The 25,145-nt window shown below is 39.4% G+C and overlaps 1 protein-coding gene and 1 long non-coding RNA gene across 2 annotated transcripts; one reads left to right on the top strand and one right to left on the bottom strand.

Annotated features, from left to right (window-relative positions):
* Nucleotides 1–9: 9 nt before the first annotated feature.
* LOC122887412 lies at nucleotides 10–21,035 on the bottom strand. Its single transcript, XR_006380543.1, has 3 exons — nucleotides 20,927–21,035; nucleotides 11,606–11,767; nucleotides 10–414 (listed from the first exon to the last, which is right to left on the bottom strand). It is a non-coding gene; the product is annotated as an uncharacterized LOC122887412 (long non-coding RNA).
* On the top strand, nucleotides 3,860–6,015 carry foxc1a (forkhead box C1a). Its single transcript, XM_044220597.1, has one exon. It carries the CDS (start codon nucleotides 4,131–4,133, stop codon nucleotides 5,541–5,543), a length of 1,413 nt encoding a protein of 470 aa, XP_044076532.1. The 5' UTR covers nucleotides 3,860–4,130; the 3' UTR covers nucleotides 5,544–6,015.
* Nucleotides 21,036–25,145: the final 4,110 nt, after the last annotated feature.

Below are 25,145 nucleotides of genomic sequence, written 5' to 3'. Positions count from 1 at the left end.
AATGGTTTAAAATGGTTACAGCTGACTATAATCGTACAGTCAACATTCAGAGCATTTAGCTTGGTGCATTTTTAAGTTTAAGAAAGTAAACATTGCAGATGTTACACAAATGAAGCACTGAATCAAATGTCTGCCTTCAAATGAACATTTTTATATTAGACCTCTGTCAGTAACTGGAAATTATCAAGGAACATCATCAGCACACAGGTAGAATACAGGTGTGGTTTTATGGGGAGACAGGGAAATACTTAATTCAGTCTCTTACTTGATACAATGTATCACAGTGGCTATCTGGCTGAGCTGTTCACCATTGTAACTCCTCTTCAGTTGTGAATGGCTGCTGGTCCCACAGTTTCATCTTCGCTGATGAATATGCACAACCATACAGAAAAAAGATCAGGCTGAAGGAGGAATCTGTAGAAAATGTATCCAAAGAGGGGGAAAAAAAACATTTCAAAAAGTCAAGCACTGGCAACATGACAAAATAATTTATTTTACTAGTTTAATTAAATTAGTTTAATGCAAAGTCATAATATGGAAAGACACAGCTTAATTCATCTTTATGAGCATTATTATCTGAACTCCATATGTAATTATTCTCTGTGTGAGAGCTGATGCATCTCAGAAATCCCTGATAGTGCTGTTGACTTAGGAAGATGTGTTAGTTGTGGGTTTGGATTGTATCCTCTTTTTTGTAGAGAAAAAATGTTTTTATTTTTGCTTTGTCATTTGTTTCTTGTGTGACCCAGGACGCAGCATTTCTAACTGCTAGACTACATGTTTAATGCCAACGGGTTAATGTTATCCCACTACTTTCATTGTGGAGACTAGTTTTAGTGGTTTAGTTCTCAATGGGTGGATGTCTCCCATTAAGATTTAATGGAAAGTATGCCCTCGCTGAAGCAGCTCAAATAAATACAGGTAAAAGTTTGAGTATGCTGATGTTGCCAACCAACAACACCATTTTCCATCAGTGTCTTGTGCAGCTGATCGCTAATCGCTCCTGCACACCATTGCTGTCATCGTCTGGGGGGAAATTCACAAGCTACCTGGTGGCATACATGCGTTTACTTTGTACTTTAAGTATAATTTGATGCTTAAACTTTTGTACTTTTACTTCAAATGTTCAATGCAGGACTTTTACTTGTAACAGAGTATTTCTGGACTGTGGTATTTCTGCTTTTACTTAAGTAAACGATCTGAGTACTTCTTCCACCACTGACGTTATCTGTTTATATTTTCACATATAGAGGAAGCTGAAAGAAAAGGGAGGTGTTTTGACTTGCCACTAAAATGCAGTTCATTACATGTTTATTACACCTAATGTGTACCCCAAATTAGAGATTTTTAACCAAATGTTCCGTTAAATTACAGCATAGTGAGAATATTGACAATGATAGACTGCTAATGTATCCATCTATCTATGTATCTATTGAGTAGTGCATCTCAATATTCAAGGTCATGGTTTTTCCTCAACTGATAACTGGTGCCTCTTTTCTATTAAGTAATGATCCCTTGTGTCCTGTCAGGCTGTCTGGGCATGAGGGATTGTAGTAATGATTTCAGACTGTAGTACTGAAAAAGACCGTGAGGTGGCAGTAGTGTCGTATTAATGCTCTGCAACCTCTGCCTGCTAGAGGCTCCTATGGGGCAATAGATCAACCACACTCACACACATACACGCACGCACACACGCGCGCCCACGCCCTACTAAGTAGTAGATATTAACTACTTAAATGAATCGCAATAGTATTTATCATTAACAAAATATATGATTTAGTTCAACATCAATTAAAAAAGGCCCCAAATAAACAAATAATACGGATGTGTAGGGTTTAGTGACCTATTTGTCCAATACATTTCTTTCAACTTAATTGTAGCATTTTCTAACATCAGTTATCTGTTATTTCTTCATTTGTCTCAAAAAATGTGGATTAGAAAATTCTGTTATGAAATGAACTTCATGAGGGTTTAGAACAAATAGCCTAACCCCAACCAAGTTAAACAAATCAATGCAGGCTAATTGAAGAAAGCAAAAAAGCAGAACGTTGCCCTTTCTGAACACTAGAGGGAGCCAAAATCTTAGTTATGATAAACCTTTAATTCCCCCCATCATCTCTCCATCTATTTTAAAAATGTCAGCATTGTGAGTTTGATTTGATTTGAATCACGTTATTTGGTTTTTATTTTAACATCAGTAAATACGTCTGATTTAGTAAGTCGAATACTGCATTGTTTTATTTTAACTTATCTATATACTTTATATTCCCTTTGTCTGATTACTCGCTATGATCTCGGCCTTTTGGTTTAGGAAAAGAAAAACTTTGCAACCAGGGAAGAGGTGCAAATGCACAAAAGAAACAAGAAAAACAAATAAACGTAAAAAAGACATTAAATTCTATTAAATTGTAGACCAAATAATATTAGAATAAGTGTCTCCGTCAACATAAAACCATAACATTTATTTTAATAATAATTCTGTCATTATATTGTAATTACATTGGTTAAAAAAATAGCCAACCGCCATCAAATGTTTCGCCTGTTGTTTTGTGTATTATTTTGACATCCATTCATGTTTTTCACCGTGCTTCAGTCGCGGACACCTTAAACAATAACGAGTTAAGGAGGACGGGGTGGGCAGGCCATGGTATTAAGTAAAAAGCCCGTCGTGAATTGTGTAAACAGCCCGGGGCGGTGGAAAAAGTTCATGCCCGGGTCCATGTAAGGAGAAACCGGCGGAGCACCAGGCCACTGCACGGACGTTTAATTAAGACGACCTGCAAAGGATTACATCGATACTGGGACTGTAACTTTGCCTCACAATGACCATTTACAATTTCATGCACAGTCGCATTTGACAGCAGGGCGATACAGAGGCCTCTGCGGTCGGATTATTAAACTTATCTTTGGTCAAAGTTTTCTTTTGTTTCAAACCTCAGCCTTAAATGAATTACGAGGCATAACATTCCGAGTATAACACACCTTATAAACTCTCCAGGGACTTTTTTCAAATTAGGTTTGTTTATTCGGTTAAAGGGACAACACATTCTCAAAAGGCCTCTAACATCCCAACACAGCAGATATTCAAACATTTTGATGAAGAGCGCCTCATGTAAGGTGTCGTGGTCGTCCCATTTGGTTCTCTGTCTTTCAATTATTTTCTTGAATAAACTCTCACACCTCTCAGCCCAAACTGTCTTTAATTCCTGCAGTAATGAGATCTCACTTAACCGCCCACTGCGAACGATGCGAGGCTCTGCCTCTGCTTTGATCTCACAGCGATCTGCTGCTGGTGTTGAGTCTTTTAACTAATAAAATGCGCTTTAAAAGACGTTAACACTGCACGTAAACGACGCCATTTGTTTTATTGGCGTTACTATTTTTTCTAATAAAAAAGGAAATTAAACTGGAAATACAATTGAATTAATTAACTTGATATTAGGAGCGACAATCACAAGCGATCATGCCACATAAATTCACTGCATGCCTTGCGTAAATTGTGATTTTTATTTTTTAGAGAAAGATCAGAATAAATGTAATGCTATAATATCCAGATTAATGTATAGATATTGAACTTTTCAATTTGAAAGATAACTCTGTTTTCTTAAGACAGCTACAGGTCTGATGGAGGATTTGTAACAAAGTGTGCGCGAATATGCACTCCATGATCTGATTGTGTGCATGTGAGTTGCTCTCACGTCTGGAGTGGGCTGGGAGTTACCGACACCTCCTCTCGTTTTTTCTAAAAGCCCAGAGTGTGGCCAGGAGCTTTCTGCTCGCTCTGCGCGGCCTGACTTCCCATTGGACAACTCGTGCACTTTGGGGGAGGAGCTCCACTGGCAGCAAAAAGGAGGAAAGAATTTAACTGCGCAAAAGTCCTGTGTGGTGACGGATGTCCAAAGTTCAGAACTTTTTCAATGTGCGTTTCATAGAGACACAGAGATGGGGACGGCTTAAACACTGCTGAGATTCAGCACGTTGCACTGTTGTTAAGACTTTGCTCTACTAAAGCTTTTTAAGTGAGCAGTGAGGACCTGTGATTTGAGCGCCTCAGCATTCAGAGGAGGGAGAAGTGGAGCTCTCAGTCTGCGTATTTTGGAGCTTTATTTTCGCCGGATCAAAGTGAAGACATGCAGGCTCGCTACTCTGTCTCCAGTCCCAACTCGTTGGGCGTCGTGCCGTACATCGGCAGCGACCCGAGCTACTACCGGGCCGCTGCCGGTGGGGGATACACCGGGATGCCAGCACCTATGAACATGTACTCTCACGCGGCTCATGACCAATACCCTGCCAGCATGGCCCGGGCGTATGGACCGTACACCCCCCAACCTCAGCCCAAGGATATGGTCAAACCCCCCTATAGTTACATTGCGCTCATCACCATGGCTATCCAAAACTCGCCTGACAAGAAGGTGACCCTGAATGGGATTTACCAGTTTATCATGGAAAGGTTTCCATTTTACCGAGACAACAAGCAGGGCTGGCAGAACAGCATCAGACATAATCTGTCTCTGAATGAGTGTTTTGTCAAGGTGCCCCGTGATGATAAAAAACCCGGTAAAGGCAGCTACTGGACCCTGGACCCGGACTCTTACAACATGTTTGAAAACGGGAGCTTCTTGAGAAGGAGACGACGGTTCAAAAAGAAGGACGTGCAGAAAGAGAAAGACGAGCGGCAGCAGAAAGATCTGCCGCCGAGGCAGCAAGGCCGGGAGCAGGAGCAGCTGGTGCAGGGCTCCAAGCCTGTGAGGATCCAGGATATTAAGACTGAGAACGGGGCAGTCACGCCACCGCAGGCCGACTCGCCCTCTTTGAGCACCGTGCCAAAAATCGAGAGCCCGGACAGCAGCAGCATGTCCAGCGGGAGCCCTCACAGCATCCCCTCCAATAGGTCCATCGGCATGGACAGCTCCGAGCACCACCAGCACCACGGCCAGGCCTCGACGCAGGGCTTCAGCGTGGACAACATCATGACCTCCCTCCGGGGGTCTCCACAAGGGGCCACTGAGCTCACCTCCAGCCTCACTGCCTCCACCAGGACAGGTATAACACCGTCTTTGTCCTTAAACTATTCTCCAAGTCAGACATCCGTCTATAGTTCACCCTGTAACCAAAACTCCACTACCTCCAATGCAACCTATCATTGTAACATGCAAGCCATGAGTTTGTACGCCGGGGACAGATCTAGCATAATGGCACCAAGCACCACCGTGGACGAAACGTTGCCAGATTACTCAGTCACTACCACCTCATCCTCCCTGACCCACGGTAATCTAAACTCTGGGCAGGAGGGCCACCATCCCCACCAAGGGAGGCTGACCTCATGGTACCTCAACCAGGCCGGAGACCTGAGCCATCTGGGCGCAACGTACCCAGCACAGCAGCAGAACTTTCATTCAGTCCGAGAGATGTTTGAATCCCAAAGAATTGGCTTGAATAATTCACCGGTGAATGGGAATAACAGCTGTCAGATGTCATTCCCACCGAGCCAATCCATCTATCGCACTTCGGGAGCTTTCGTATATGACTGCAGCAAGTTCTGACCAAAGAAACAGGCTCAGTATTTTCCTCACGGTGTTTGAACTCTTTCAGTAAAAATCAACGTTTCCCCCCCCCTCTTACCTGCCCACACCACATGGACTAATATGAGACAGAAAACAAACAAACAGAAAAGACTTGATCTTGGTTTTTTCTAAAGAACAGTGTTACTGCAAATAACAGTAAGTCTCTCTTTGCTTTTGTGGCTTTATATGATATGTTAAGGATATGTCAGTTTTCATGGACGTGTAAATTGCATATAGTAATTTATTTCTAAAATGTAGCCGGATATTATGGACCAAACACACAAAAAAAGTGTTTCTAAATTAAATTGCCTTAATTGTCCAAAAAATTGTTCCATTATAAAAGTAAGAAAAGGAACGTGTATATCGCCGTACTATTTCAAAGATTCTTCCTTTGTTGAAAAGTATTTTGAAGGATTTGTTTGTTTGTTTAATAAATTGTCATTTTATGTGAGTTAAAGTTACGCCTCGTTTCTTACAGACTTGAATACAGGCTAGTGATATTTTACACTCAGTCTGGCCCGTGTTAGTTTTGTGTGGAAGGTAAAAAGGACTTATCTGATCTGACCCTCTGAGATTTAGGTCTTATTTCTTTAATGGTGTGCGTTCGTCATAATAATATGTTTAAAACTATTTCAGGATGTTTGGACTGTAATCTGCTGCACAGATTCAGATCTTAAAATATTTTTACCCCTAATATATTTGCTTGTTATAGAGCCCTAGAAGCATCTATTTTCCTTCTCATCTTCATAGGGGAAAAATCTTTGAGGAAACATGAAAAAGATATTGAGGCAAAAAGCATATTTGTATCCAATGGCGTGCGCATGTCCAAAGAGAAAACGCCTGTTAAGGATGTGTTTATTTCTAGGCTTTTTAACATTCATATTTACATTTCATTTACTGATTTTTTTATTGTCATATTATAAATGCTGAAGGCTTTATACGAGATGATGTTGACCTGAGGCCTAGACCTGGGAACCAGCCTGCACACGGCACAACTTTGTTTTGGATTGCGTTGTGTGTTTACTGGCGGCGCATACCAGTGCTTACTTAATATCATACCACACATGCCAAAGATAGTCCCGTTGTCACTTCAGTTTTGATGTTTGAATTCTCACCAGTCTGACATGACACTGAAGTGAATGGAGACAACTACGACCGTCACGTTTTTATTACACGTAACTCATCCCATTTTGTGTGGCTATTAATATGGCAAGAATGAGTAGATATTAAATTGGCTTTATGTACTCGAAATGTCAGATTGGTGTTTTATTGTAATCCTAGTTGGCAGTTTTTCTTAAACGGTTTTAAAGGCTATATCGGTTGTTTTCCCTCAGTGACATTAATGCATGGGAATCAATCTCTTTAATCTCGTTAACTGGAAACTTATAAATGACTTTAAAATAGGCATTTATTTAGTATTATCACGTATATCAGTGGAAATGTTTAGTTTAAACAGCCAACAATACACGTCTGGTGTGTACTGTATTTAAACAAGCAGCGTTTTATTTCATTTTCATTTTATTTTTTTCTTTTATTTGGAGGATTTTTCAAATATTTATTAAACACAGAGGGATATTTGTTTTAAAGGTAATTAATATATGCAGCATTTCAAAAATACGTTAATGCGTAACATGTGCGTAAAATTGCGTGGCTTCAGTCCGTACAAAGATGACGTAAATAATAATAATAATTTAAATAATAAACTCCGGATTATAGCCGTTATTAGCACACTACTAGAATAAACAGAACATCTGACTTTTAATAAATATTATAACATATTAACATCCGTTAATAAATATAATTAAATAGAATACCCGTTAATAATAATAATAATACACATCTATAATTTGCACATTTATATTCCAAAGCGAGCTGCTTGATTTTCTATCGAAACTCTTTTACTCAGACTTTTTGAAAACAATTCAGATGCTTTTTTCCAAAGTTTTTTTTTTTTTCAGAAACAGAGTGGGTGGGTGGGTGGCAACATGTCCTACAGACTGTGACAGACTCCAAGTCAGAACCCACTCTAGACCAAGTAGCATGTCAAACTACAATATGTAAAGTGTTATTCTGAAACACTGTTGTTCAAAATGGAAGATGGGTTAGATCCTTTCATCCTTTTCGGCAGCTTCAGACAGTACAACACATCAAAACAAAACACGAGTGTGTAGCTGCAGGCCATGTGCACATTTTAGACTGTAGTGTACACGCCTGGCATGGTGTGTACAACGACAGCAAAGAACACACAACATTTTTTTTTAATTGTTCCTTGTAGCCACAGTGAAAATGCTGCTTGTATGTCTGTCCAAACTCCTCGAGTGCACCAGCTATAATCAGGCTCATAAAAGTCATCAGATACTTTCCCAAGTATAGGCCTAATAAACAAACGTCGTGTTAGACAAAAGATTGATGGCGCCCTCACAGAATAGACCAGGTCAGGAAGGAATAAAATTCAATCAGAGAGCTGGAATCGTTTTTCATGAGACGGAAAAGGCAGAGAGGGAGACGGGGGTCAATGAGGAGGATGTCGGCCGCCAGAGCACCATCAACAATATAACAGGACATAGCAGAGAGAGAGAGAGAGAAGGACAATCAGAGTAGAGCTTAGCTTGGTGTGTGTGATCTGAATTCCTTAAAATTTTAAATAATACAATTTAAAAAAGAAGAAAAGTTTCCCGAAATATGGTACAAAAGACAAATGCAGAAAACGGTTGAAATGGAAGATTATAGCTTGTGATTTTGGCACTGAAAATTAACTGATACTGTAATTAGCAATGAGCCTATAGTTTCCTACGTTAGGCCCGGGGGCCCTCATCCTGTCCCGAGGGGTCCCACAGCAAAATAGGTACAAATTTAATTTCACTTTCATTTCCCTTCTCAGAAGGAGTAGAAAGAATAAGGTTTACTATTTTTGTTTTCGCAGTTATGTCCCCACCTACAGTACAGACGGTTGTGGCAGTTATTTCTCACAAAAAACAACAGCAACCCTAATCAGATGTTGCTCAGGGCTAAAGCTCATTAAACAGGGGCCCGTGCCGTGTCTCTTTGGGGCTCCATAGCACGAAGACTTTTGGGGACCCCTGTTTCAGCCTGTATAAGGCTTCACTCTGCTTTTTCCTGAAACGTTCCGCTACATTCCTGAAAATGCACAACTTCCCTCACTGCTTTGGGTCAAATAGCAAAGACAAAAGCATCTATGTTAGCCAATCCTTTAATATTTAACACATCAAAACTGCATCTTCGAATTTGTTACCTCACGGGTTTAAAAGCAGATTATTATTTAAAAAATAACTTTATTGTTGTTTTGTCGAGGCTTATTATTTTCTGAAACATGATGTTAGAGTAAACAAGTTATAGGTTATACATGCGTATTTAGAAAAAATAATGATCCAAACTATCTAATATATTTTGAATTAAATTTGATACACTTGAGTGCCATAGGCAAGATGTGAGTTAGCCTGTGTGTTTGGAGGTCAGTTCAAAGTTCAGGAAAAGCACATACAAAATAATCAACTGCCTCCCTATAACACAATTATTATGTTAAGATAGCATGGATAAAATATCAGCTAAATATAAAATAATCTCATTATTCTGAAATTTCCAATAAATGTGGACTGATACAGAACAAAGTCGTGAAGTCTATTGTGACTCATTTGTTGTAGGTAACAATCATGTCTGATGATGCACAACCACAAAATCTGATGTAAAACTTCACTTTGCAACTTTCAGTTTTGACAGGCCTGACTATGCAAAGGGAAAATGGGTGTTGACCGGAATTACATTTACATTATTGATACATTTGTCCTTCAACAAAGATGTATTTATTTGATCGACGTTAAATAGACTTATGGTATATATATATATATATATATATATATATATATATATATATATTTATCTCTAGAGAGGAGTAGATAGGATGAAACATTGTTTTCCTTTACTGTCGCAGGGATACTTTAAGAGCACCGACTCTATAGACTATAATGTTTGCAACTTTTGATAATCTAGGAATCATTCCATTGTTACTGGTTGTAAAGGGTGCCAGCTATGCGTAAAAACGCAATACAATTGGGCCAAAGGTTTTCTCTCCTATGTGGCTACATGCAAACGTGTAATGCGTAAGTCTCGGTTAGCCCCTGCAGACTGTGCACCTGTATGGCTGAATGACCAGCTCAGCTCTGTATGGAAAATGCTGTGTTTTAGCTCTCGGTTAGTGTACAAGACCCGAGCTCCGAGCGCCATCTGTTTCTAATTGGGAGTCCACAGACGCAAATTCTGTCTGCTCTGCGGCCAAACGAGTGAAAGGTTGGAGGTCCAACACTTGTCTCCCATAAGGAAAAATAACCGCTGCGTGCAGCCTCTTATCCTGCGTGTCTCATTCGAAAGACAAATGATAATTTTCAAAGAAATGATTCACTCGGCTTTGTCAAAACAGGCAGAGCGACGAGGTGTAAACAAGGCTTCTGCAGACCTCATAAGCACTGGGATGGTGGTGGTTGGTACTGTGAATTCAGTCCGACGGGAAACGGCCGACCTGCGAATAACCCGACAGCCTTGGCGAGATACCTCAAAAACGAACAGAGTTGCCTTCAGGTTCCACAAAACCTGCTTTTCTGGAGCTCGGGCCTGTGGTTTCTAATTATAGCACCTTTTTACGCACCGAGCACTGACATACAGTAATTTATTGTCAAGTTTCTGAATATATTTTTGAAAGTCTCAAACACGACGACTTTACAACCTTCATTTTAATCTGAATGGCCAGTCAGGAATAAAACTTCGTTCTGTTGCAGGTGGGGTTGATCCAATGACATTTTTACATTCATATTTTTGCAAATGTATTAATTACTTCATTATACATTGAATTAGATCATAGCAACACGGGTGCGTAAGGAAATAAATCCAGTTTATTGTTAAATTACTAAATAAACAAACCAAGGCGTTAAACGAATGAACGACTTGCCAACTCTTCAGTGGATTTGATGCCCTGATCATGATGCTTTTTTTTACGTTTGCAAAACACATGGCATCTTGAGCTCATAGTAAAATAAACATTGTAATTAGGTGGATTAGAATTGAACAAAACAATTCAGTAGAACAACATAATAGGCTTGTGCAGAGATTTTTTTTGTGTTGCCAGGTAAATGAAAAATACTCACCCTGCTTCATGAAATAAGTACTTACAATTTACATGCACATATATTATAATAATAAATAGGCTAGATATGGCTAAATAGAATATGCATATATACACAAATACATGCATGCACAAACAATACATATTACATATGAATTCATAGCTTAGGAAGCATTTATATGAAGTAAAAAAAAACCTGATAGCAAGGAGGGAGCACTACAGAGCAAACTTGAACTCTGTAACTTGTGACATGAGAGGGCCACTTCAAAGCTGTCCAACTACTGCTGCTATTTGAGCCACAGTAGCAGTTGTCTGTGTCTTTCGCAGGTCTCATCTCATTTTATGGTGCAAGGCGGCCACTGGGCTATGAAAACATCAACAGCAGACTTAGACGGCTGTAAGACTGAGTCTGTCTCTTCTTTTATTGAGAAGGGATGTTAACAAAATTGCTTTGATTGTATAGTCTCAGTCAGAATATCAGACAAATGTATAAGCATCTGTTTTAATATCATGCAAATATAAATATTTTAATGGGTTATTATACAGTATATATTTAGTTTTTCCTTCTGTGGTTGCAGGCTGAAATGTTGTTAGTTTTTTTAACATCAAACAACTTAATACTACAAAAATAAATTTTACTTTTAAAAGTGAAGAAATAAAAGCAATATGAAGTGCAGTATATGTGCAGTCATCAGCAGCACATATAATGTAAAGTCTATGCTATTTTTTGAGAAATTTGAAGATACCTTTTGTCACAGAATTTATCTTAAAGTTAACCGTTTCACTCAACAATCAGAAGAAGAGACAAATTAGGAAAAAAAAATGCTGACAAGACAATAAAATTACACATATGATTAAATAGACATGAATGCAAATACATTTTTTATGAATGTAATATGCTTCCTACCTCAGGGGCATCTCTGCTTATATAGTTTAGGGTATGCATGGCAACGTCACATCAGTTTTCACCAGACTCCCCTGATCCTCACACCTTTTAAGTCCAGGGAGGTGCACCAAGAGGAGGACACAGTGCTGGAAGTGAACCATCTCAATTCTGAGTCCTTTAGTCCTTCCAAGGAGGAGAAAAGAGAGTGTCACAGTAACCAGAGGGAGAGACAGTGATGAATTGGGCTGCAAAGTAAATGTCATCTTTCCTTAAAACACAAGATGGAAAAAGTGGCTTCACACAGGAGGTGGATCACTAAGGAAAACAAATTAGAAATTTGATTTTAATAGGGGGAGATGTGTGTGCGTGTATGTGTGTGTGGAGGTAAATCCAGCTAAACTCTTAAAGAATCCTAATGGCAATTAATTCCTGGCAGAGTCAGTGTAGTGTGTTTATCAGTAGTGAGAGATTGTGAAATCATGTGTGAACAAGGGGATTTTAATGTATGTTATTTTGAAAAAAGACCACCAAAACTGTCTGCAACAGACTTCCTCTTGAATTATTTCCCACTAAGAGCCTAGTCACATCTTCCCTCTCCTGCCTTCACTTTTATTTTGAAGTTCAGTTGGCAGCAGTGATTGCGTAATCACAAAGAAGGCAGCCTTGACAACAGCTCTGTGCTCTCTGGGACATCGAGGCTGGACTAATCCAATATACTGTAGTTAAATTATTAGAAACAGATACATCTGCTGTTTTTTTACAGCCATCAGTGATGAACAAATGTGACCACGTATTAGTGCTGTCAATCACACAAAAAGGTCAGTAGGTCATGAAATGATCTGATTAAAAAGTGCTGAGAACTACTACAGCAAATCAGAATGTCAATAATAACACATCCAATTAGGGTAAATGCCATGTCATTCTTCCCTTCTCCAATCTCCAGTCTTTCCGCCCTTTCTGATATTGTTGACAGATTTATTAAGTGATGTTTAGATAAATAAGTTTCAGAGGTGTAAATACAAAATTTAATCAAGAACAAAGAACAAAATGGAAAACTCACTTTCATTGGAATCATCAGATATATTTTAATTTTAACTTATAACTTTACCAACAAATTCCACAGAATACATCAGTGATGCATTTCTCTGATTTATATGATGACACTTATGTGTCACTTGTCGTGGTTGAACATTATTTCAAGCTCGAAACATGAACAAGCATTAAATATGTCTGATATTTCTCAGCAGTTATTCATCAATCTCCTTGTAGATTGATAACAGTGTGACTGATTCACTTTGCCGCGGTTGCCGTTTTATTTACAACACCGTACTTCTGAAAGCCTGAAAGTGAGTAGTGCAAGTGAGTGCAAGTAACAATAACACTGTCTGTGCGTGCGTGCGTGCGTGCGTGCGTGCGTGCGTGCGTGCGTGCGTGCGTGCGCTTACCAACACCATCACAACACACTGACAAACACAAACACACACAAATAACATGCTGAGATGGGGAATTACTATGCAGAATGGGGTGTGAGGTGAAACCCAGGCAAGGAAAAACAAACTGCTTAAAAGAATAACACTGACCTAAGCCACAACTATTACACATTTTCACAGTTTCTGAGGAGATGAAAGTTTCAGTTAATGAAAAATAGAACTTGTGTGCAGATGGGACAACACATAATCACATGGATCCTATTTGCAGCATTAACCTTGAATGGACACATTTTCTGTGACCTGAAACAGCATTAGCATACAGTATAAGGTTGTTTAAGTAGTAGTTTGAATATACAACATGAAACAAAAATGAAATCTACAAAATATGGTAAGACATTCATGCAAAATATGTAATACAATATTACCGTGTACAAACAAATACAAATTGATCCAAAATGGATCTCAAATGTCAGCTGTCTGAGCTTGTGTCAATGGACAATCTACCCTTTGACCTCTGAGAGGAAAACCATTCCTCCCAACGGTCTTTTTAGGCGGCCCATTGTTTACTTGCCAGTTAACTAATTTTCTTTAAGTCGTCCTCTCTCCGTTTGAATGCTTGGCTGCATTGTAAAGAGAATTAAAACACAGAGGAGGAGAAAGTCACAGAAGACAGTCTATGGAGAGCACAAAAAAGTGGGAAAAGAACAAGAGATTTAAAAACAACACGAGTTAGTAGAATTTGATCTGTAGACAGATAGAGACTTAGTAAAAGAATGTGGGGGTGAGGGATTGTGCTGGAGATGATGTGATGGTCAGGAGGACACATCCACAACTCTACATCACACCAGTGCATGCTTGAGTGAAATGTCTCAATCAGTATACTGTAGTTTTAAAAAGCTTTAGATTCTGATGTGCTTAAAAGCTAAAGAATCAATGTTAATCCATTCATGCTCTCTACAGTCTGCGTTATGTGTCAAACATTTGACAAACATTTTAAAAAAAATGTACCAATATGAAAATCTTATGTGGCTCACACGGCAAAGCTAGACCATAAATAAGCACATATTCTATATATTTTGCATATTTTACTATGTTGAATAAACCCCAACAAAAGTCAGGACTTTACATTCAATACAAATTCACATAATATCAGTGGTTCATCATGTGTGTCTGTGAGGTGTGCAGGTGTGAGGTCTTCTCCATCTGGTGAGAGGCAGCCAGATGGTGTTTGTGTGTGATGGCGAGCAGCAGCGATACAGCGGTGGTTCCTTTCACAGATCAGCACTCATATCTCTGTTCCATCTCCAGGCTCTCCGCTCATATAAACATCCCCAGTCCATGGCCCTCTGATGTTTTCGCCATTGTGTTTACAGTGAGAAGTCAGGCAAATACGTGAACTTTAAGACAAAGAGAGCAAGTTTGAACAATGAGTGGCTAAGTGCTGGAATTAGTTGTAGTGAAAAATTATAAATGTTCTAAAATACAAAAAGAAGTTTTTCTTAATATATTAAATCAATAATTTAGTAGGTAAAGTGTACTTTAACTTTTTGCCCTTTTTTTACCAAACATTACTACTTCACATCATGTCCTTTGCATGTCTATCCTACATTTCCTGCAGTCGCTAACAGATCTTCTAATGGGATTAAACAAACAGCATTTAATCCTGTGGAGGTTTTAATGTACTCTCTGCACCCTTTGTCTGCACACCATACTCCACACGCAGTAGGAAACAAGTTCAATTACACTGATTCAGCATGGACATGGGCGGACCCGACCCAGAAAAAAAAGAAGTCCCGTTTCAGCGCTCAGGGCCTGTGGCAACCGAAATGAAGAGTTCAGGAAAAGCAACACACACATGCACATAATGCACACACACTTGCTTACTCACAATTCTTACTGCCAAAAGGTTAAATTGTCTTTGCAATGCAACAAATGAGATGTAGCTTTCATTTTTGAAAATGAACCTTTGTCTGAAATTAATCTAACAAAAAAACAACCGTGCGCACTTCCAATCAAACCAAAACCCCATGTCTCCAACATCAAAGTGCGCTCAAAGCAATTGTCCCCCCCACTCCTTTTTGAACTGCCTGTTTTTCAGTAGAAAGAACTGTAGAAAGAAGAAAAATCCCCTGAACATCAAAGAGGGAGACAGAGAAAGTAATTTAGCCTTATCTTAATTGAGCTGCAATTTTAATAATGATCTTACACATTGGGACCCGAGGAGGAGAGAAGGAGCTGCAGGCTGCAGGACGGGAGGCTGGCTTCCCTGCTCTGTGCTCCACTGCTCTACTCTGGTTGTCTAATCTTAGGTCCAGACATGTCATTGGCCAGTGATTTATGATGACCTAATGTTTTGTTTACTTCATGCTCATAACAGGCGGACAGATTGCATAGGACATGCCGTATGGGGAAACATGAAAGCACTGGGGCTGCATGCAGGACTGTAGTGCCCTGCAGTTCATAGAAATAAACAGCTGTGTACTTCAGCCACCTGGTACAGCACCTCCTTCAAATTGAGGGCCAGGGCTGCCAGCCACTCAGAAGTTTACAAAAATACCGGCCTGTGTGTTTCATTGGCTGTCATGAGGCAGCCATTAATCTGTAATGTGGAGGTTACACACTTGATTTAACCTCTGGAAAAACACATTGACCCCTCTGTTCATGCACTTTCTCAATAATTGACTCGCCTTTGCCATACATGAGGGCAAACATATGGGGTCTGACAACAGCTTGACAGTAAGGTCAAGAATCCAGTAAGTCAGTCTACTTTTAAGCATCTTGGATGCTGCTTCTGTTGGTGGTTTTCTGGTATTCAGTGAAGCAACTGAGAGGGACTCAAACAGTCCTGGGCGCTGCATACAGAAAATTCTGTTACTGCTAAGGAAAATAAACACAATAGTAGCTTTGTGTGAGTGATTCAAATGATATGATAATACAAGTGTGTCACTTTGGTTTCCTTTATTGGTAAGGAGTATGTGGCCAATACAAAATTTGCTAGTGTTCATATACACATATGCTTAAACCTTGTGTATCTGATCTCGACTATATAATAGTGACTCAAATGTCTTTTCTCTGAAAGTAACTATTTGTGGCAAGGTGTTAGCAGACAGTAAGGGCAGGGAGACACAAGGAAGCTCCACCAGCTGTGGGGGCGTACCCAGGTTTCACCTTTCTGATGCGGGCAGTAAAGTGATGGCTCCATGTGTTTTCTTCTAGCTTCATTACAGTTGACGGCTCAACACTTGTTTTTGTTGCAGATTCTTCATATACATTTGAATTAAATATTTACTTTTTTCTGAGCAATGATGTGACAAATGGGTTTTGTGTGGCTTGAGTCCTTTAATCTCAAATGAGCACAATTTTTTGGAAATTATTTTTTTGAATCCCACTATCTCTCAACTCTGCCCACATGCACTTAGTCATTCTTCCTTCTGCTGACTAATAAAACTGCCATGCCGGAAGCTGACCTACAATGGGCCTGAGGTCAATTTCTTTTAATTTTCTATGTGCATAACAGTACTTTATTTGGATAGATATTTAAAGAGTTTAATAGTCTGTAGATATTAACAGAGTGGGGCTGGGTTCAGTTTGGGGTTCAGATTGTAGTTAGAGATATGTAGATGCAGGTTAGTTGTTTAGATTAAGGTCAAGCCAAATATGTCAACATGAAAGGTAAAATATTTACATTTAAATGAAAGTTTGAAGAGCCACCCACTATCTTTCACATTATAGTGATATCAGCTTTGAGTATCCAAAAAGAAAATGTTTTGCTTTGACAATATTACCTTCAAATATTCATGCATTTTTCAGCACATGCCAAGACTTTTAGAACACACTTTACACAACACATTAATTAAAATAATGGAGAGAAGTAACAAGAGAAGAAGAGAAGATATACTAATATGTGAAATACATCAACAAATTGCCTCTAGCAATATCTCACCCCATCATGTAAACTCAGACTGTTTAATTTTATGTGTTTCTGTTGTTTATAACACTGCCCAGAGGCCATGCCTACAACTCCCAGAGATGGAGATGTCAATTGTGTAAATATTTTTCTCCTTCCCTGTCTGGCCATTCAAAATCCAATTTGAAAATCCCATCAGATAGGCATTTCCTCCTTCTGCACCAGCAACCAGAGCAGGCGACTGCTACATTCTTATCTTTTCAGTAGCAACAATCTTGCATCTTGTTGTGTCCAAACAGGGAGAAACAGAATCGTAAGTGGTAATTTAGCTCCCACCTCCGCCACAAATAATGCACATACTGAAACAAATAGGCTGCTTCTTCTGTCATCGACTCGATATTGGCTTTTTGTCAAGCAAAAGAGCATAAAGGAAAAACTCTTCTTCTTGCTCTTAATACTCCCCCGGCTTTCCCTTTTTTTTCTTCCCTCCTGGCACGGTGACATGCATGATGTCACTGTGCCAGCAAACTGTGAGCTCTGTCTGGGTCTGTACAGGAAGCACACGGGAATCAGTGCCGTTGGCAATCAACGACAGCTCTGCTGCCGTCAGAAGCTAGAACAATGGATGCAGACTCCCTTGGAATCAGGAAAACGTAGTCAGCATGCAATCTCACTAGCACTGACAGAGGAGATAAAGTTAAGGAAAAAATGAGAGAAAGTAATTCAAAAATGACACTTGATTGCATGCACGTGGACACACAGGTATATTTAGATCCACTAATTTTTCAGATTTTTAATAACTAATGAATATCTCAATCAAGATTACAAGTCCTTAACATAGGAGTCATGAGAGTGGGTTGGAAAGTTCACTCCATGAGTCAAGTTACAATCAACCCTTTCATACTTGCCTTTTCACTAAATAACACTCAATGAATCAGTGGATGAAAACATTAGGCCTACAGCATATGAGTTACAAATATCAAATGTTATTATTGCTACAGTAATTTAGAACTCAAAGAGATATCACAAGGGAGATATTTGACAGTTGGCTAAGCCACTCTCCCCTAGTTACTGTTGCTAGGGCTAACAGCTGCTTTCGGCTCTGCCATGCCCATATAAGCAGTTTACAATAGAAACAGTGACAGTGTTCTTGTATTGGGATGCAAAGCTGGTTAGTCCTAGTGTTTTAAGCATGCTAAAGAAAAAGATCAGACTTATTTTGTTCTGCTGCTTAGCTTACATATGTATTTGTATTTGCTGCAGGTGTAAACTTCCCCAAATCCAATAAAGAACAGGACAGAGCTGCTAACGTGGTAAACTCTGATAGCTTTCAGGACCAGCTCCCACACAGTGGGGAAATACTACTTAGTGGATGTGCTAGTCATGATGCTTTTTTATGAAACCTTACCCTACAAACTAATGCAGTTAGTTAATGATATGTTAATGTCAGTTTAGTAAGAAACCCAAACGTAACTATACTTGCGGTGCCTAGTTACGGTTGCTAAGCTATGATCAATCCATGGACAATCACTGTTTGGGGGAAAGGTCAGTTCTTGCACCGAGACCTCACAAAGATATCACAGTTTTTATTATACATTTAGGTCAGAAAGCAGTAACATTCCTGCCATGACTTTCTTTACACAGCAGGAAGTCTAAACCCCATCACCCAATTGCAAAGTAAAGGCTAGATACGCTATGAAAACAAACAAAGCACAGAGACTTGTTAATTTAATGCCATGGCATACATTATTGCAGAGCAAACGTTTTTCCCTGCCAACATAAATACATTCCACCCTCACATTGCACATACTGGGGATAAAATATAATCAATAATGCTGTAACTAGAGTAAATAATAGCCCTCAGAGCGGCTGTAATGATGATAGATCTAATTGCTTCTGTATAGAAATGTGTTCAGGCTTCTGAAACTTAAAAATGGGGAAACATGTGGGTAACGGATGGCTAAAATCCCCCAAAAGACTTTTTACATCAATGGAAAGTGATGGAACACACATCTACCACCATTCTGACACACACACACACACACACACACACACACACACACACAAGCCATCTGTCCAGGACAGGACACAGGGAGTGCATCCTTCAGCTGACACTTACTGGAGGGGAAGTCGGGCCTTGAGGCTGTTGTATGACATCAGCACAGCAAAAGTGACACCATTTATTACTGACCACCGAACATGGAGACATTCATAACATCCTGACAGGAAAATCTTGTGGAAAATAATCACTTGGGCTTTGATAACAACTTGGCTCCTTCTTTTGCTCCTCATTTGGATGATGTCCTGTTCTCCTTTACTATTCTTTATCTGTGACCTTTATTAATTCATCATGCGGTGAACCTTCTATCATATTAATCCATGTTAAAAACTGCCATTAAAGTATGGTCTGCACTTTAAATACTTATTCTGCCTGTGACTGATCTTTGGTGATGCTTCAAAGTTAGTTAAAGTTGAGTTGGTCAGGACAAAAAGTCATTGTGCGCTTTGGTTGATGGTAGTCATATATCATCTTCCATGGAAAGACAGTTATCAGTGTGATATCCATATTATGGCAAACTCACAAAGGAAGAAAGAGGAGATGACCAATTCTTTCCAGAACACACTCATTTGGGTCCAAAGGTTAGTAAGCCCTTTCCCGTTTAAGCAAAGCATGGAGTCTCTAGCAGCTCTTTGAAAACGACCTGCTCTTGCTTTTGGTCTCCCTTTTGTGCTGCGGTGAGAGTGGAGCTTTTGTCATGTGTCAGAGGAGCATGGACAGCAGCCAAGCCTGTCTGTGGGTCTTCCTATTTTGACACCCTAAAGCACCTGCCCTCACTGAAGCATGGCAGGGAACGTCACAGAGAGAACAATAGAGAAAGGGCCTCTTTCCAGCCACTCCTTACGGGCTGATCCAGCGCTGACTGCTTGTCACTCAAATCCATTAAAGGTCAGTGTAGCTTGCTACCCTCCAGCCCTTAGGAGGACACGCCCTAATGAACCCTGCCAGTCTTTACACTCACTTTTTCCTCTCCACCATCTCTCCTTTTCCCCTCAGAGGTCATAAGAGGGGGATATCCCAGAAGGAAATGCCTGAGCTCTGAAGGAGGTGCCTGTGCTCTCTATCTTTTTCCCCCCATTACTTTTAGCATAGTCCTGGGTGTTATCGCTCTTATGTAATGGAGTGCTGGACGCTGATAACAGGATGACAGAAGAAATTACATCCCTCCTGAACTACATTACTCCTGTTTTGATTTTTTTCTTAGCAAAAACACAGTTACTTATATTCTGTTGGTGACAGACAGACAGTAAGGAATTTATTAGGTTACATTAAGATTTTTGACATCTGCAAATTAAGAAACTGCATGTGCTACATGTATCAGTGGAGCTGTTGGAAAGATGTAAAAACATAGTTGCTGGATTGTTGCTATGCAGTTAATTTATATACATTATACATTTATATATTATTATTAGCTAGTTGCTTCATATGAATAGCACTCACTCAAATTATATACTTCTCTATCCATTTGTTGTTCACCATTGTAAGGATATAATTTTGAAACAGGAATAGTATTGCCTCTTTGCACTTCCTTTGTTTTGAATTTGTTTATATGACACAGGTATCACCATGGGTGCTTCTACAGGCCTAAATACCTCACATCAAACAACAAACCTGTACTTCAAGTTAGATAATCATTCATAATATAATAGCTACATTTAAGGTGATGATGGGTTAATTCACAGTGGCAGTTGGCAATAACCTATTGCCCAAGCAATAACTTACTTGCTTCTGGACTTACTAATTAGCGTCCAAAGGTAGAGATTTATGGAATGTTGTTTAGGCTGTTTTTACTTTAAATCAAACAGCCATTCAATACAGGTGCCTGAAATAACCCCACATATATTAAATGTTGCCAAAAATGTCACAGGGAAATGCTACTTGAAATATTTTTGCAGGTCAGGTGGCTCTAAATCATAAATCAAACTGTAAATTAATGGTTTTCTTACCTTGGTTACCTGGAATCATCTCTCACATCCGTTAGACCACACTGAAGCGAGAACTTGAACAGCAACAAGCTGTGCATACGCAGAGGCATGCACACAAGCAAGCCTGCACACTCAAGCACAAGTGTGTTCAGCCATATCAGCCCTGGAATTCCAACCCCTAGCTTGGGTGCAAGAAATGATTTAGGTCTCTTCCTCTTGATAAATGCATACCTTCACTGTAGTAAAATGAGGGGGTGCAGGGAAGGAAATATGAGGCACCTGAAGCAGTGAAACTAAGGAGACCGGTCATCGTGGCGATTCTTCATGCAGCACCTCATTCGTCTCTGGCGTTGTGAAGACAGATAAATCTCTTTTTTTATGGCAACTCCATCATCAAGTGCAGGAGATAGAGCGCCCGCTACCATGGTGATGACGACTCACCCCTATCACTGCACCACACAGGCCTGAAGTATAGGGATTTATGCTTGACTACCTGCCCTCTGTATCCATCAACATCAGATATGAAAGAACTATTTCTGATAAAGAATATCGCCTTTTGGCTGAATATGGGTGATATCAATTGGCTATTGATGAAACTTGTAAAACACATTCAACAAATATTTTCTATATATGGGTAAGACTGTCAACAAATGGATATACAATGCACATCAAGAGCACAAGTTCAACCAAGTGCTAAAGTAATCCAGTCCTAAAAGGGGTCCAAAATGAAATCAAATTTACCCAGAAAATCTAGAATAAAAGGGAATAACAAGAGACCCAGCATGCAAAGTGAGGATATAACAAGCTATAAAAAAGTTCACTAGACCGATTGTAGAGTTACAAAAGCTTGAAAAATAAAAACTGGTGCAACATGATAAATGTCCTTGTTGTATCTGGGATTACACATCCCATGAAGGTGGAATAAATGGCTAACCTCAGCAGCTATCTTATTTTCCCTTTTTAACAGCTGAATCACATCAATATCCTTTTTTCCCCTCCCAAGGAGAGTAGAGGACGTGAAGGGAAAAGCAACTCCTCCAATGATCTACTAATAGCCCTGGGCAAGCTTCAACCTCAAGGCTGTCCGTCATCGAGCTACAGTTCCTGCCTCTGGGTTAATAGTGAACGTGCAGATAATGTCAGTCAGTTTACCTGCCACAGTGACAGCTTTACTGGGGTATGTTTGCTCCTCACTTTTGCTGGCAGATTCTCAGATTTGGGGATTTACAATATGTCTTTGTCTGGCGTTTGTTTGTAGAACGTATAATGTTAGAAATGAAGCTAAGTCAAAGTAAAATGGTATTTTTCTTGTAATTTAAGTCAATGCAAAATAGAGATTTGGGTAAAAAAATTTTATTATTTATATATATATATATATATATATATATATATTTATATATTTTATAATATATAAATTCTAGTCAGCACAGATGTTTGCATTTTTCAGGTTTTTTTCTTTTTCTTCAAGATCAGATTGGTTTTGAACTTGCTACAAGAAGGAGAAAAGTCAGCCCATGAGTGAGATGTATTAAATTCACACAGTGTGAAAGTAATATATGGAAGCCTATAGAGGGACTATATTGAAATGATAATCTAAACTTGAAAATTCCACAAGAGCATTATAATTTTCCACATATGTATGTTATTTGAGTAAAAATTAAAATTAAATGCAATAATCCAATTTGTATTTTCATTTTCACAACTCATTCATGACCATATTAAAATGAAAATGGAAAAGCTGTTAGACATTTCATTCGTAAAAAAATCGTACCCTGCTGTACAGTGGGCAATATTCAAATTGAATTCAGATTTGAAAATTAAAATGCAATATATACAGTGTAACCTGATTTTCCATTTATGCAAACAATATCTAAGTTAAAATGAAAATGAAAAAATGCAATTTTCTAACAATTTGAAAATGAAAATGAAAACGACATTTGACATTTCATTTTCAAAGAATTAACCTGCTGTACAGTGGACAATATTCAAATGCAATTAGCGAAACAGCGCCCCCAGTCTATTGCATTTACATTTACATATCACCACGCTCTTCTGGTGTCAAAATGAAAATGAAATCTGTCAGTCCTCTCATCAAGGTAAGGTATTCAGTTAGGACATCATTTCCTTGTTCAGTGACCTGATTCATTAACATTTACAAGTTCTACCTACTGACCTGGGTGCACATGGGAGAAGTTTGCCATATGAGTATGTGAAAATGAAAATGAAAATTGTATTATTTCATTCTGCCATGATAATGTGTTGAAAATAAGATATTTGAACAGGTAAAATCATAAATATGCCAGTAAATGTGCTCATAACTATGTCTCTTATCAAAACAAGTCCCATCAGCTCATCTGAGGATAGTGAAGTCAGTGTTGTGCTGATACACCAGCTGAATATTTTGTACCTCACATTGATGAACACATGTGATCATTATCCCCGGATATTTTAGCTCTTCTTATTTTTGGAGGTAAACACAATCTCAAAACATCCTATGAAGAACTCTGTCATAGCAAAAAAGCCTAAACCTGGGCAAATAAAAAACCCATTATAAATAAAATTGTAAAAATTTGGAAGTAGCTGAGTAGAACAGAGCTCATTTGAAACTTTTGAGCCGAGTCGTAAACCATGTGAGCGAAAGAGATGATAGCAAGTCGCTTGCCTTGTCCATGGCAGCTGTCAGCCTTAGCTTGTGGTTCCCTTTTCTGGGTCAGAGGTCATCCAGCTGTGGCCCCTCCCCCCTCTCCTTCTCTCCCTGACACAGCAGATGTGGCCGGACCACCATGGCGAGGGCCTGACCACATCTGGTTCTGATTACAGCCAGACAATCCAGCTTTATCAGCTCCATCCACTTCGCTGAGCTCTGCTACACTCATTCTCCCAGAGGTGATGTGTGACACTCAACTCACCAATACTGGCTTTACAGGGTGAGTTATACAGTATTTAAGTCACCAAAACTGTGTTATATGCTGTTGATGTTCTATTTTGGTTTGAATATAACACATGAACATACTATTTGACTTATAAAACTTGACTACAGCTAACTACACATTTCTTATCTACCTGCACAGTACACTTTTATGTTCTCTTGCCCCTGATTTTCCTTAACGTTCCTCTTAAGTGATAAATCCCTATTTGTCAAACAAAACAAATGAATAATGACTTAATGATATACTGCTGTCTCTGAGCACCACTGCTGAACCTCACTTTGTGACTGTTAGTGAGCCTGTGTTTAAGTATTTGCCTGTACTTGAACATGCCCATTCAATCAACGAATCATATATGATAGTGTCAACTTTCACAACATGCTCATTAGACTCCATACATACCACCTTTATTCTAACAGGCAGTCATGTGATCTGGATGAGAAATATGTCACACTTGCAGATAGAAATCCCAACATCCATAAACAGGGGAGTTTGAGAAAGGATTATGTTGCATACAGGGATCACTGGCTGCAGTTTATTTTCCCAGGGTGCCTTTCCCATTATCCCCACCCCTTTGCCAATGAAATCTCCACAGCCCTTAGTTCCTGTGGTTACATTGGGATATCTCAAATCACTTCAAACAAACAGTTGACAGATGAGATGGAATTCCTCATTTATGAAAATATGAACCTGAAATCGAGTCTACCATGAAAAATCTATGAATACTAAGTGAGGGGGAGAAGCTTAATGCTTGTTTTAACTATTATGATACCATTCCATGCCAGTGACAGTAGTGCTTGGTCTCCTGCATCCAAAGTGCTTCAGTCTTAGCCTGCCTATTCAGTGTTAAACACCATGTCACATTCATGCCATGTCTCCTGTGGCCTGCTGTCCTCATCACATTTGAAGCTACTGGGAGAAGTAGTCAGGGTGGTTAACACAATGCTTTAAACCCTCTCCTACCCTTCTATCCTTCCAGCCATCATCACCCACTTTAACCTCACTCAACCCCAACGGCAGCCCAGTGCTGGGCCACTCTCTGCAGGCTTCCGCATGTCAGGGGTCCCTGTGCAGTCCACTCGCAGGGACACAGGCATGTGCACTAAAGCTGTCGGCACCTTCTGCTGTTGCCAGTGCTGGAGGTTATCGTCCCCACAGAAGTCCCAACTGGCCCACAGTGGCTGTTTGATCTTTAATACGACTGAATGACTTTTGTTTCCCCCACTTTTACCCGTCTTTGAATTGAGATTTTATATTTATATATATTGCAAAAGGGCCTTGTAAGGTATCTGAATTTGTGGCACGAAAACAAA

This window comes from Siniperca chuatsi, linkage group LG13 (assembly GCF_020085105.1).
Source record: "Siniperca chuatsi isolate FFG_IHB_CAS linkage group LG13, ASM2008510v1, whole genome shotgun sequence".
Taxonomy (NCBI): domain Eukaryota; kingdom Metazoa; phylum Chordata; class Actinopteri; order Centrarchiformes; family Sinipercidae; genus Siniperca; species Siniperca chuatsi.
The sequence above is the reverse complement of the archived record's forward strand: the minus strand, read 5'-3'. Positions and strand labels throughout refer to the sequence as shown.